Here is a 13,132-nt window from a genome sequence, read left to right as displayed (position 1 = left end):
TAGTTACATGGATGTTTCTACTCATGTTACTGTAGTTGTTTTGTTTTTGGATGTCTTAGAATTGCAGTTTCTTATAAATACTGGTAGTGTCGCTGTTGACCATGTAAGTTAAAAAGCAAATTCACGTAAAATACATCTCTCCTCCCTGTAGTGACGCGAACACGTAACAGTGAAAACGGTGAAACAATGGTGTGGATTATGCTATACCGGTAGTGGGTCGCTCCCTTCTTTCAGCTGTTAGGACTTGTTTGTGTTTTATGTGGTTATTTGCTGTAGATATTGAATTTATTCCTCATTGTATTGGATATTTCAAAAGAAGATGCTGAACAAAGGATTACCGGCGGCTTGCCTCACGCTCTTCCTTTGCCCGCTTGTCATGGTCTACGATGTGAAGGGAGACGTGAGCTATTCTGTGCTGGAGGAGATGAAACGAGGATATGTTATCGGAAATATTGGAAAAGATCTTGGTCTGAATGTGAAGGAATTATCTGCTAGGAAGGCTCGAATTGACGCTGAAGGTAATCGCAAACGTTTCTGCAATATCAATGTGGGTACTGGAGATTTGACCGTCGCCGAAATGATGGACAGAGAGAACCTCTGCAGGGAAAAACTCTCATGTGTTTTGAAATTCGAGCTGGTGCTAGAAAATCCTTTGGAGCTTCATAAAATGACGCTGCATATTCAGGATATCAACGACAACTTACCGGTCTTTCCCAAAGACATTATTAAATTAGAGATCAGGGAATCTGCAGATAAGGGTGCGCGTTTTCGCATGACTGAGGCACACGATGCAGATATAGGACAAAATGCGGTGCAGAATTATATGTTAGAAAGGAATGATTATTTCATATTGGCTGTTTCTCCAAACAATGATGGGGGGAAGAATCTTGAATTAGTTTTGGATAAAGAGCTAGACCGTGAGAGACAGCAGGAGCTAACTTTAATTCTCACTGCCATTGATGGTGGCATTCCACCGAGATCAGGCAGTGTGCAGATACACGTCACTGTACTGGATGCGAATGACAATGCTCCAGTGTTTACCGAGGAGGTGTACCGAGCTACTCTGCCTGAGAACTCACCAATAGGTACATTAGTAATAAAAGTTAGTGCATCTGATTTAGATGAAGGAATCAATGGAGAAGTGACGTATGAGTTCAGTCGAGCATCTTCTTTGGCGAAAACTGCGTTCACACTGGATTCTAATACTGGTGATATTACAGTTAGTGGACCAATAGATTTTGAAGAAGAATCTATTTATGAGATGCGTGTTGAAGGGAAAGATGGATTTGGCCTGTCCACGGGCACAAAAGTAATTATTGAGCTTACAGATGTGAATGATAACACACCAGAAATATTTCTGAAATCACTGAATAGCCATATTCCCGAGAACGCACCGCCCGGCACAGAAATTGGCATCATTAATGTGCAAGATAGAGATTCCGAGAGTAACGGAGAGGTCCGCTGCGTCATTGAGTCAAATATGCCATTTAAACTTGTCCCATCTATTAAAAAATATTATTCCCTTGTGACCACCGGTGAACTAGACCGTGAAGTGATATTTGATTATAACATCACCATCACTGCTACTGATGAAGGTACTCCGTCTCTGTCATCCTCGAAAACAGTCCACTTAACGGTGGCTGATGTTAACGACAATCCGCCTGTTTTCCTGCAACAATCATATAGTGCGCATATTACAGAAAATAACAAACCAGGTTCTCCTATATGCTCCGTGTTGGCCACTGATCCGGACTGGAGACAGAATGGCACCGTGAATTACGCACTATGTCCTGGCCATGTAGACGGCACTCCAGTGTCCTCTCTGCTATCTATTAATGGAGATACAGGTGCCATTCAAGCTGTAAGGTCATTTGATTACGAGAAGTTGAAAACTTTCAAGGTCCAAGTCATTGCCCGAGATAACGGGTCTCCTCCGCTTAGTAGCAATGTTACTGTGAGCGTCATGATCGCAGATGAGAACGATAACACACCGCAGATACTCTACCCAGCTCCTGAGGGAAATTCTCTAATGACTGAGATGGTGCCCAAAGCTGTGCAGGCGAACTCTCTGGTCTCCAAGGTTATTGCCGTGGACGCAGACTCAGGGCAGAACGCGTGGCTTTCTTATCACATCGTTAAAGCTACTGATGCAGGACTTTTCACCATCGGTACCCACAGTGGAGAGATCAGGACGCAGAGAGATATTTCTGAAAATGATGGGATGAAACAAAACCTGATTGTCTCCGTGAAGGACAACGGTCAGCCCCCTCTATCAGCAACGTGCACAGTGTATTTACTTATTTCAGATAATTTAGCGGAGATCCCCGAACTGAAAGACGCGTCTCAAGACTCAGGATCTAAACTAACCACCTATTTGATCATTGCGCTGGTGTCTGTTTCTACCTTCTTCCTGACTTTTATCATTATCATTTTGGCTGTGAAGTTTTGCAACAGGAGAAAGCCTAGACTTTTGTTTGACGGTGCTGTAGCCATTCCCAGCGCTTATCTCCCACCAAATTACGCTGACGTGGATGGCACTGGAACTTTGCGCAGCGTCCGCAGCGCTTATAATTACGACGCGTATTTGACTACGGGATCGCGCACCAGTGACTTTAAATTTGTGAGATCTTACAATGATGGCACCTTTCCTGCTGATATGACTTTACGAAAGACGTCCTCTCAAGATCCATTCGGACCATGTGATGAAACAGATTCTCCTCAGGTAAAATAAATTAGACCAAATGTCTTTCATATTCTTTTTTGAAATTTGAAATTAAGGTTGAAAAAATGTGTTAATCTGTGAAGTAAGGTTTTGTCATTTTTCCGGAAGACAGCACTTCATCATTTACCTTAGTTTGTCGAGAAGAAATATAGATAGGCCATTTGAAGTCTGTACTATATCATAAACGTTTTTGTGTATGGTAATTTATAGTTTTTTAAAACAATCCAAAACGACTTATAGCTAGAATAACCATTAACACAAATATGAAGTTTTTGAAATGTGTTGATCATCAATTTTGTATTATGACGTTAATGTAGACTGTGGACGGTCCTGTGGTACTCTTTCCACGTATTTCTTCAGTTAGTGGACACAGTAGTCTTATTCTGAGGTGCCTTTTTAAAAAATATGTATCCAATACTCTACCAGAATAGGATTGGCTAAAGCAATTACTCTTGATCAACCTTAATATACTTTAAAGCACTGTATATCTGAACTGTAAAGTTATTATGCCCAAATACGTTTTCTTCTTTTCCCAATCAAGCCTTCAAGCATCAAATGTTTCCTTCCGTCGTTTAAATGTCCAATTTTATTATCTACATCTGAACTTGTGTTAAAATGCTCATTTGATCTGCAATGAACTAAATTCATCTCATAGTGTCGCTGTTTGCTAGCTACTGCACGAGCTTTTGGTGTATCCACCCAGGGTGCTTGTCTTTGTGTCGTAGTGACCGAAGAGGTGTCTGCGCTTTGACGTTTCGTTATTCCTTGTGGATATACCTAGGGAAATACTGATCAAATACAGTAACCGGTCTTCCGTTGCACTGTAAGATATATAGTATTATTTAATTTGTTTCATTACAGAATGGAGTACAAAGGTTTTTCTCAGATTCAACTACTGTTCACCGTTCTTGTCCTTTTGACTCGCGCTACCGATGGGGATGTCAGCTATTCCATTCAAGAGGAAATGAAACAGGGATCCGTGATTGGGAATATAGGTAAGGATCTTGGACTTACAGTGAATATGTTGTCAGCTCGGAATGCCCGCATTGATGCAGAAAGTAATCGGAAACGTTACAGCAATGTCAACATCAAAACTGGAGATTTAATCGTAGCCGAGAGGATTGACCGAGATGGTCTTTGTGGAAAGAAGGCTTCGTGTGTTTTGAAACAAGAGCTTGTGCTGGAAAACCCTTTGGAATTGCATCGTGTCAGTCTTCATGTTCAAGACGTAAACGACAACTCCCCTCATTTTAAAAAGGAAGTGATTGAGTTAGAAATTGCAGAATCGGCCGACAAAGGCGCTCGATTCTTATTGGAGGAGGCGCACGATGCGGACATCGGACAGAATGCAGTGGAGAGCTATGCTTTACAACGTAACAACCATTTTACATTAAGTGTTCAGAGCAATAGTATTGGAGGCAAGTACAGCGAGTTAATATTGAATAAAGAGCTTGATCGTGAGCAACAGCAGGAGCTGACGTTAGTTCTATCAGCTATTGATGGCGGGATACCACCGAGATCAGGCACTGTAGCTATACACGTAACCGTGCTGGATGCAAATGACAATGCCCCTGTTTTTAGCCAGTCTGTTTATAAAGTCAGTCTACCTGAAAACTCTCCCTTAGACACGGTAGTGGTGACAGTGAGCGCTACTGACGCCGATGTTGGAGCAAATGGAGAGGTACGTTATGAATTTGGTCACGTGTCGGAGGAAGATTTGAAATTGTTTTCTTTAGATCCTGTAAGTGGGGAAATTCGAGTAACTGGGCCGGTTGATTTTGAGGAAGAGTCGTCATATGAGTTGAGAGTGCAGGTGAAGGATGGAGCTGGCCTGGTGTCGTATTGTACTGTGATAATTGATGTCACAGATGTCAATGATAATGCCCCTGTGATATATTTGAAATCGTTAATAAATCCTGTCCCTGAAAACGTACCACAGGGCACAGAGGTGGGCTTACTAAATGTGCAAGACAGAGACTCTGAGAAAAATCAACGAGTCCGTTGCTTTATTAATGAAGCAGTCCCGTTTAAACTTGTGCCATCAATTAAAAACTATTACTCTCTGGTGACAACCGGAGACTTGGACCGAGAACTTGTGTCTGGTTACAACTTCACAGTAACTGCGGCAGATGAGGGCTCGCCATCGCTGTCTTCCATTAGATATGTGCAATTGTCGGTTGCTGATGTGAATGACAATCCTCCTGTTTTTGAGAAGCAGTCGTACAAAGCACACATCACTGAAAATAATAAGCCTGGATCCTCCATATGTTCCATAGTTGCTAGAGATCCAGACTGGAGGCAAAACGGCACGGTTTTCTACTCCCTCTCACCCACTGAGGTCAATGGCATCCCGGTGTCTTCTTTTGTGTCCATCAATGGAGACACGGGAGTCATTCATACAGTGAAATCACTTGATTATGAACAATTCAAAACTTTTGACGTTTATGTAGTTGCCAGAGATAATGGCTCTCCTCCTCTTAGCAGCAACGTCACTGTAAGTGTCTTCGTAATGGATGAGAATGACAATACTCCACAGATATTGTATCCAGCACCGGAGGGAAACTCATTAATGACCGAATTGGTACCCAGGTCTGCGCATGCTGGCTCTCTGGTGTCCAAAGTGATTGCCGTGGACGCAGACTCTGGACAGAACTCCTGGCTTTCATACAACATCGTCAAATCCACAGATCAGGGTCTGTTCACAATTGGCGTCCACAGTGGAGAGATATTGACCCAAAGGGACATTGCTGAGTCGGATGCTATGAAACAGAATCTTATTGTCTCCGTGACAGATAATGGGAAACCGTCCCTATCTGCAACATGCGTTCTGTATTTAATTTTATCAGATAGCCTGGCTGATATTCCGGAGGTAAAGGATATATCTCGTGATGAGAGCAGTTCTAAGCTAACTTCCTATTTGATCTTGGCCTTGGTTTCCGTGTCTACTTTATTTGTTACCTTCCTGATAATCATACTGACTGTTAAGTTTTGCCGCAGGAGAAAACCAAGACTTTTATTTGACGGGGCCGTTGCCATACCGAGTGCCTATTTACCTCCAAACTATGCGGATGTTGATGGCACAGGAACTCTTCGTAGTTGTTACAATTATGACACGTATATGACGACGGGATCACGCACAAGCGACTTCAAGTTTGTTAGCTCATACAATGGTGCAACGCTACCGGCTGATCTTACAATGAAAAAATCTCCATCCGCTGCGATAAACGACCTTCTTGACGAACCCAACGAGGTATGTTTCAGTTTCAAGTTGCTGACTCCAACTAAGTATTTAGTCAGATAATCTAATTAATTTCTCAGAAAATATCTGAAGTTGTATTGTTGTTGTATTGTCTTGATACAGTGCGCGTAACGGTGGTGCGTAATGGAAAGGGTAGCCAAATGCGCAATATTGGTTATGCATGCTTGCTATTGTAAATACGAATGCTATTTGTGTTATAATATAATAATATATAATATATAGTGTTTAATATATTACTGAATGTCGTTAGACCTGCTTTTCTTACTGAAATGGTTTTGTTGGTGTACAGAAAGGTGTATTATGGTTTTGTGAAGGCTTGACATTTTATGTTGAATTTACAACATAAAGCTGCTGAAGTTAAACTTAGACGTCTGAAGTTAAACCTTATTTCAACTTAAACGCATTGGTGGTCTACATTTATTTCATAATTACTTAGGACAAACTCTGAATATCTTATTTTGCATCATATTATGTGTCAAATGTGACTTTAGCATTTCCATGACCATTTGTTTTAATTTCACTGCGTAGAACGTTTGATGTCCTTACCTCAAAAGTTATTGTAAGATGACTTTAACTTTGGTTTGTTTTGGGTTTGGGAAATATTGTTGGATACGCTTTGACACTTCAAACTGATCTGGCATTCTGCAGTTTTGTGATGGAACTCACAGCGTCGCTGTTCGCCAGCTCAGGGAGGAAGGAGTGCTCTCCCTATTGTCCGCATCAGGGAATCCGCATCTTGTAACAACTGTACCGAGTCCTGTGTTCGGTCTGCGTTTTGTATAATCAGACTGTATTAGCAATACGTTTTGTGTTTTTGAGTCATACAATTAGGATGTATACAATAATGGCGCATAGAGGACCGCCATTGTCTGGATTATTGGCGCTGATCACCTTCGCTCTCATGGCTACCACCGTGCATGCAGAACTGAGCTATTCCTTTCCGGAGGAGATGAAACGCGGATATGTCATTGGAAACATAGCTAAGGACCTCGGACTGGATGTGACCACATTGTCCGCTCGTAAGGCTCGATTAGTCTCCGAGGAGGATCGTAAACAATGTTGTGATTTAAATCTGAGGACGGGAGAGTTTATTGTAGCCGACAGAGTCGATAGAGAGGAGCTTTGTCTTGAAAAACTGACGTGTCTGCTTAGATTGGATTTAATGCTTGAAACACCATTAGAGTTGCATCGTGTTACATTTCAGATTCAAGATATCAACGATAATTCGCCCATATTTCCTAAGGATTCGATTAAGCTTGAAATAAGTGAAAATGCTGATAAAGGCGCTAGGTTTCGTGTAAACGAAGCACACGATGTAGACGTTGGACAGAACTCAGTGACTGGCTACACATTGGAAAAGAATAGTCATTTTGTGTTATCTGTTAATCCAAACAAAGACGGAGGTAAAAACATTGAATTGGTGTTAGACAAGGAGCTTGATCGAGAACAACAACAGGATGTAACATTAGTTATTTCTGCCTTTGATAGTGGGACACCGCCACTATCAGGCATTGTAGCCATCCATGTAACTGTGTTGGATGCGAATGATAATGCGCCAGTGTTCAGCCAAGAGGTTTATAAAGCAAGCCTACCTGAAAATGCTCCTCTGAATTCTGTTGTGGTGAAAGTTAGTGCGACTGATGCAGACCAGGGACTTAACGGGGAAGTATCGTATGAATTCAGTCGTATTTCAAGTAAAGCGAGAAAGATATTTTCACTGGACTCAATCACAGGTGAAATCAAAGTTATCGGCACAGTGGATTTTGAAGACGAACAAAAATATGAAATGCGGATTGAGGGAAAAGATGGTTTTGGACTTTCCACAGATGCACGAGTTGTGATAGAAATAACAGATTTAAACGATAACGCACCGACTATCGTTTTGCAGTCTCTGAATAATCACATCCCTGAAGATGTGTCTCCTGGCACGGAGGTGGGAATTATACATGTACAGGACAGAGACTCTGACAAGAACAGACAGGTGCGTTGCAGCATCCAAGAAAATGTTCCGTTTAAACTCATTCCGTCTATCAAAAACTACTATTCGCTGGTCACTACAGGTGTGTTGGACCGTGAACTAGTATCTGAATATAATTTCACTGTAATTGCGAATGATGCGGGGTCTCCTCCCTTATCTTCTGCAAAAACTGTACGCCTGTCTGTTGCCGATGTGAACGACAACGCACCTGTCTTTGATAAGCTTTCATATACTGCACAAGTAGCAGAAAATAACAAACCTGGCTCTTCGGTGTGTTCAGTAAAGGCCAGTGACCCAGACTGGAGACAGAACGGCACCATTATGTATTCTTTATCAACAGGGGAGGTGAATGGCGTCCCTATGTCTCAGCTTTTATCCATCAATGCGGACACGGGGGTCATACATGCTGGCAGAGCATTCGATTATGAACATTACAAAAGTTTCAAAGTTTGTGTCATAGCAAGAGACAGTGGCTCGCCGCCGCTTAGTAGCAACGTGACTGTCAATGTTTTGATTAGAGATGAAAACGACAATCCTCCGCAAATATTATATCCGACTCCGCAGGGGAGTGCTTTAATGACTGAATTGGTGCCAAAAACAGTGCTCGTGGGGTCTTTGATATCCAAAATAATTGCCGTAGACGCAGACTCGGGACAAAACGCATGGCTCTCGTATGAGATAATTAAATCTTCTGATCCAGGACTATTCACTATCGGTGTCCACAGTGGAGAAATCAGAATGCAGAGAGACATTTCCGAAAAGGATGGCATGAAACAGAATCTTATTGTCTCAGTGCGAGATAACGGACAGCCCACTCTCTCTGCAACTTGCGCCTTAAATGTAATCATCTCAGACAATTTGGCAGAGATCCCCGAGATAAACGACAGATATGCTGAAAGTGATTCCAAACTTACATATTACTTGATTATCGCACTTGTCTCCGTTTCCACCTTTTTCCTCACTTTTGTCATTGTCACTGTGGCGGTACGATTTTGCCGTCGAGCAAAGCCAACACTGCTGTTTGATGGAGCAGTCGCTATCCCCAGCGCGTATTTTCCTCCAAATTACGCAGACGTGGATGGCACCGGAACTTTACGCAGTGGTTACAATTATGACACATACATGACTACGGGGTCGCACACAAGTGACTTTAAGTTTGTTACGTCTTACAATGACGGAACAATGACAATTCCTTCTTCCACCTTGACATCGAAAAAATCGCCCACATCTGCTGTTGATCACAGTGAGCTCTTTCACGATCCCGAGATGCCTGCTCAGGTATAGTGCTTTTATATTATTTTGTGTAACTTTTTTCTTTTAGTTTTAGGCTTTTTTAAGTTTTAGACTCGAGAGCCAAATATGGAGGAAACATTTCCCCCTAATAATCTACTGTTTTAAGGGTGGATTCTGCACCTTTGTTGTTGTTGTTGTTGTTGGTGGTGGTGTTGTGTAGATAAGTGTACGGAACAGATGTGTCTGCTAAATTGATTCAGTTTTCACCGGTATTAGCAGATGGAATATACATGTCTGATGTCACTTTCCAGAAAATACCACCTACATCATTTTTTAAATTGGTTGCTAAAGACGCTATTTTGCTTTATTAGCATATTTTGTAAGGGGTGGGAGGCGTTATAGGATCACCAAGAGTTGACCACTTGTTGATAAAAAGCATTAGATTATTGTAAAAACGCGAGGTCAGTTCTGTCATTTTCTCATGTCATCTTACATCTGATTATGTCTGTGTAGACCGCGGAGGACTTTTTAAACTTTTGAAGGTGAATCAGGCAGTGTTTCATTGTTGTTTTTCTAACAAAACTGCCAACAACACTGTTTTTTTCTATTCTGTCTAATATATCACAGCATGAAATGTAAAAGTCTAAATAATGTTTACGAACTTTACTTAACATAGTGTGTTTAAGTAGTTTTGTTTGGATCCTCGAAGCGGCGCTGTGCACTAGCAAAGGCAAATGGGAGCAGCACTTCTCCACCCACATCGGCCATAAGCGTGCACCAAATCACTTTCAGGCGCATTGTCATACGGCGGCGTTGATGTTTTTTTCTGCTACATCAGTGCCATTTCCAGTATTGTATTTTGTGAGATCATAGCTGGAAAGGTAACAGCGGCTTTCGAAATGGATAGCCGAGTAATTCCTAGGAATGGCGCGATACTCGGTCTTTTTGTCTTGGTTTTAATGTCGCAATCCGTTGCCAGTGATGTGAGTTATTCTTTTCCGGAGGAGACAAAACGTGGGTATGTGATCGGAAACATAGCCAAAGATATTGGTTTGGACATCAGCAAGTTATCAGCTCGTAACCCTCGTGTTGATACAGAAAATAACCGCAAACGTTATTGCGATGTGAATCGGATAACTGGGGAATTGACTGTAGCCGAAAGGATCGACAGAGATGGACTATGTGGAAAGAAGGCTTCGTGTGTTATAAAGCAAGAGCTAGTTTTGGAGAATCCACTGGAGTTGCATCGGATTAATCTTCACATTCAAGACATAAACGACAACCCCCCCTTATTTAAGAATGATGTGATCAATTTTGAAATACAAGAGTCAGCTGTTAGAGGTGCACATTTCTTACTGGACCCAGCCGGTGACGCAGACATTGGAGAGAACTCCGTGAAGAGCTACTCGCTTCAGAAGAATGAGCATTTTGTGTTGAAAGTGCACTCTAGTACATACGGAGATAAATATGGCGAGCTGGTGTTAGACAAAGAGCTGGATCGTGAGCAGCAGGAAGAGGTTGTATTAATTCTTACATCCACTGATGGTGGGATTCCACCGAGGTCAGGTACCGTAGCTATTCATGTTTCAGTGCTAGACGCTAATGACAACGCTCCTGTATTCAGTCAAGACCTTTATACAGTCACTCTGCCTGAAAACACTCCTTTAAATTCCGTAGTGGTTACTGTGAGCGCCACCGATGCCGACAACGGAGCCAATGGAGAAGTGACATATGAGTTTGGTCATTTGTCCGACGATGTTTTAAATTTATTCTCCCTTGATGCTAAAACAGGAGATATATTAGTGACAGGTCCGGTTGATTACGAAGATGAAAATTCCTATGAGCTACATGTACAAGCTAAAGACGGGTCAGGCTTAGCGTCTTATTCTAAAGTGATTATAGAAATCACTGATGTTAATGATAACCCACCTATGATATTTGTTAAGTCCCTGCACAGCCCCGTTGCCGAAAATGTAGCACCAGGAACAGAGGTGGGCATTATAAACGTGCAGGACAGAGACTCAGCAGCGAGCAGTCAGGTCCGCTGCTCCATCCTTAACAACGTGCCATTTAAACTCGTTCCATCAATTAAAAAATATTTTTCGTTGGTCACTACAGGCGCATTAGACCGTGAAGTAGTGTCTAATTACAACATAACTATAATGGCTACAGACGATGGCTCTCCCCCACTGTCTACCTCCGCCAGCATCCAGATATTCGTTGGAGACGTGAATGATAATGCACCCGCGTTTGACCAGCAATTATATAGTGCTTTAGTGACCGAGAATAACAAACCAGGCACCTCAATTTGTATTGTAGTCGCAAGAGATCCGGATTGGAGACAAAACGGCACAGTGACGTATTCACTCTTACCTGGTCAGATCAATGGTGTGCCTTTGTCCTCTTTTGTATCAATTAACGGAGACACTGGGGTTATTCATGCTGTCAGGTCATTTGATTACGAGCAGGTTAAGATGTTCAGTGTTCATGTGCTCGCCCGAGACAACGGCTCTCCTCCACTCAGTAGTAATGTGACCGTGCGTGTCCATGTGAAGGACGAGAACGATAACTCTCCACAGATATTATATCCAACTCCGGACGGCAAATCACTCATGACCGAGATGGTGCCCAAAGCTGCGCAGGCGAACTCCATTGTGTCCAAAGTCATCGCGGTGGATGCAGACTCAGGGCAGAACTCGTGGCTCTCCTATCATATTACAAAGGCTTCTGACCCTGGACTCTTTATAATCGGTGTCCACAGTGGAGAGATCCGGACGCAGAGAGACATTTCTGTATCTGACACAATGAAGCAGAGTCTTGTCGTCTCCGTGAAAGATAATGGACAGCCCTCTCTTTCAGCGTCTTGTACTGTGCATTTACTTATTTCGGACAACTTGATTGAAGTCCCAGAACTGAAAGCTATGTCTTATGACGACGGCTCCAAACTCACAACTTATTTGATAATTGCCCTAGTCTCCGTGTCCACGTTTTTCCTTATCTTTATTATCATCACTTTGGCTGTGAAGTTTTGTCGCAGACAAAGACCCAGACTACTGTTTGATGGAGCTGTGGCGATCCCCAGTGCGTATCTCCCTCCCAATTACGCAGATGTGGATGGAACTGGAACACTTCGCAGTGCATACAACTACGACGCTTATTTGACCACGGGGTCGCGTACCAGTGACTTCAAGTTTGTCAGATCATACACAGAGGGAACTATGCCCATTGATATGACTCTTAAGACATCTGCATCTGACGACTTGCTCGGTGCCATCGATACCGTCCAGGTAATTACCCCCTCCCCCACCCCTCTCTGTTTATGTTAACCATATAGCCAACTTGCAGATATGCGCATCTCGTTGCCCGCACATGTCATGACACACTCTAAAGCATAGAGTTGCCTATGATTGATGAATACGCATGCGTAAAATGACTCGTGCTTATACTGTAATTGTTTCATACTGGTGATCTGTGAGAAATGGCTGTTCAGTGTTTTATGGAAGTTTCTCATGGGGATTCTTTGACAATGCATTTGCAATACTTTGCTAGTCCTTCAAAGCGCATTGTGCTTTTGCTTCCCTGGGTATTTATGGGACTTCATTATCTTATTCTGAACTTTTTATGATTTTCCCCAGAACATTTTAATCTCCAAATTGACTATGATTTCCAATACTTATAGCGTGTTGGGATGATATTGGTCTATTCGGTTGTTGCATTTGTTTCGTTTTATATGTGTGTAGTATCTAAAATGCGCAACATTAATTTCGCGCTATGGCTGCAAATAACTTTTTTTTTATTATTAATTTATTATTATTATTATTTTATCTTGCTCAGTCTAGATTTTAGACTCCTGGTGTCGCTGTCCACCAGGCCAGAAGCTGAGACAGATCAGCTGTATTTATTAACCCACCCATTATTCAGAGGCTGACAGATCGTCGTA

General features: G+C 42.3%; 5 protein-coding genes across 5 annotated transcripts in view; all 5 read left to right on the top strand.

Annotated features, from left to right (window-relative positions):
* The window catches only part of LOC143132571 (protocadherin gamma-A4-like), a 202,319-nt gene that overhangs the window by 19,513 nt on the left and 169,674 nt on the right, over positions 1-13,132 (top strand). The gene's annotated exons all lie outside the window — the stretch shown is intronic.
* On the top strand, positions 377-2,731 carry LOC143133304 (protocadherin gamma-A11-like). The gene has a single exon (XM_076293088.1). It carries the CDS (start codon positions 377-379, stop codon positions 2,729-2,731), a length of 2,355 nt encoding a protein of 784 aa, XP_076149203.1.
* LOC143133303 (protocadherin gamma-A11-like) lies at positions 3,585-6,092 on the top strand. Its single transcript, XM_076293087.1, has 2 exons — positions 3,585-5,972; positions 6,084-6,092. Exons 1-2 carry the CDS (start codon positions 3,585-3,587, stop codon positions 6,090-6,092), a joined length of 2,397 nt encoding a protein of 798 aa, XP_076149202.1.
* Positions 6,826-9,243, top strand: LOC143133302 (protocadherin beta-15-like). Its single transcript, XM_076293086.1, has one exon. It carries the CDS (start codon positions 6,826-6,828, stop codon positions 9,241-9,243), a length of 2,418 nt encoding a protein of 805 aa, XP_076149201.1.
* Positions 10,127-12,518, top strand: LOC143133301 (protocadherin beta-3-like). Its single transcript, XM_076293084.1, has one exon. The coding sequence runs from the start codon at positions 10,152-10,154 to the stop codon at positions 12,516-12,518; it is 2,367 nt and encodes a 788-aa protein (XP_076149199.1). The 5' UTR covers positions 10,127-10,151.

The sequence above is a fragment of the Alosa pseudoharengus genome, unplaced genomic scaffold (genome assembly GCF_046254945.1).
Source record: "Alosa pseudoharengus isolate Yale_2024_CS ecotype anadromous, Long Island Sound unplaced genomic scaffold, YU_APseudo_1.1 YU_APseudo_1.1_scf_19, whole genome shotgun sequence".
In the NCBI taxonomy this organism is placed as follows: Eukaryota; Metazoa; Chordata; class Actinopteri; order Clupeiformes; family Clupeidae; genus Alosa; species Alosa pseudoharengus.
The sequence above is the reverse complement of the archived record's forward strand: the minus strand, read 5'-3'. Positions and strand labels throughout refer to the sequence as shown.

What these genes read in the sequence shown, in the direction of transcription:
- LOC143133301 (XM_076293084.1), top strand. Translation starts at nt 10,152, where the DNA reads ATGTCGCAATCCGTTGCCAGTGATGTGAGTTATTCTTTTCCGGAGGAG.
- LOC143133303 (XM_076293087.1), top strand. Translation starts at nt 3,585, where the DNA reads ATGGAGTACAAAGGTTTTTCTCAGATTCAACTACTGTTCACCGTTCTT.
- LOC143133302 (XM_076293086.1), top strand. Translation starts at nt 6,826, where the DNA reads ATGGCGCATAGAGGACCGCCATTGTCTGGATTATTGGCGCTGATCACC.
- LOC143133304 (XM_076293088.1), top strand. Translation starts at nt 377, where the DNA reads ATGGTCTACGATGTGAAGGGAGACGTGAGCTATTCTGTGCTGGAGGAG.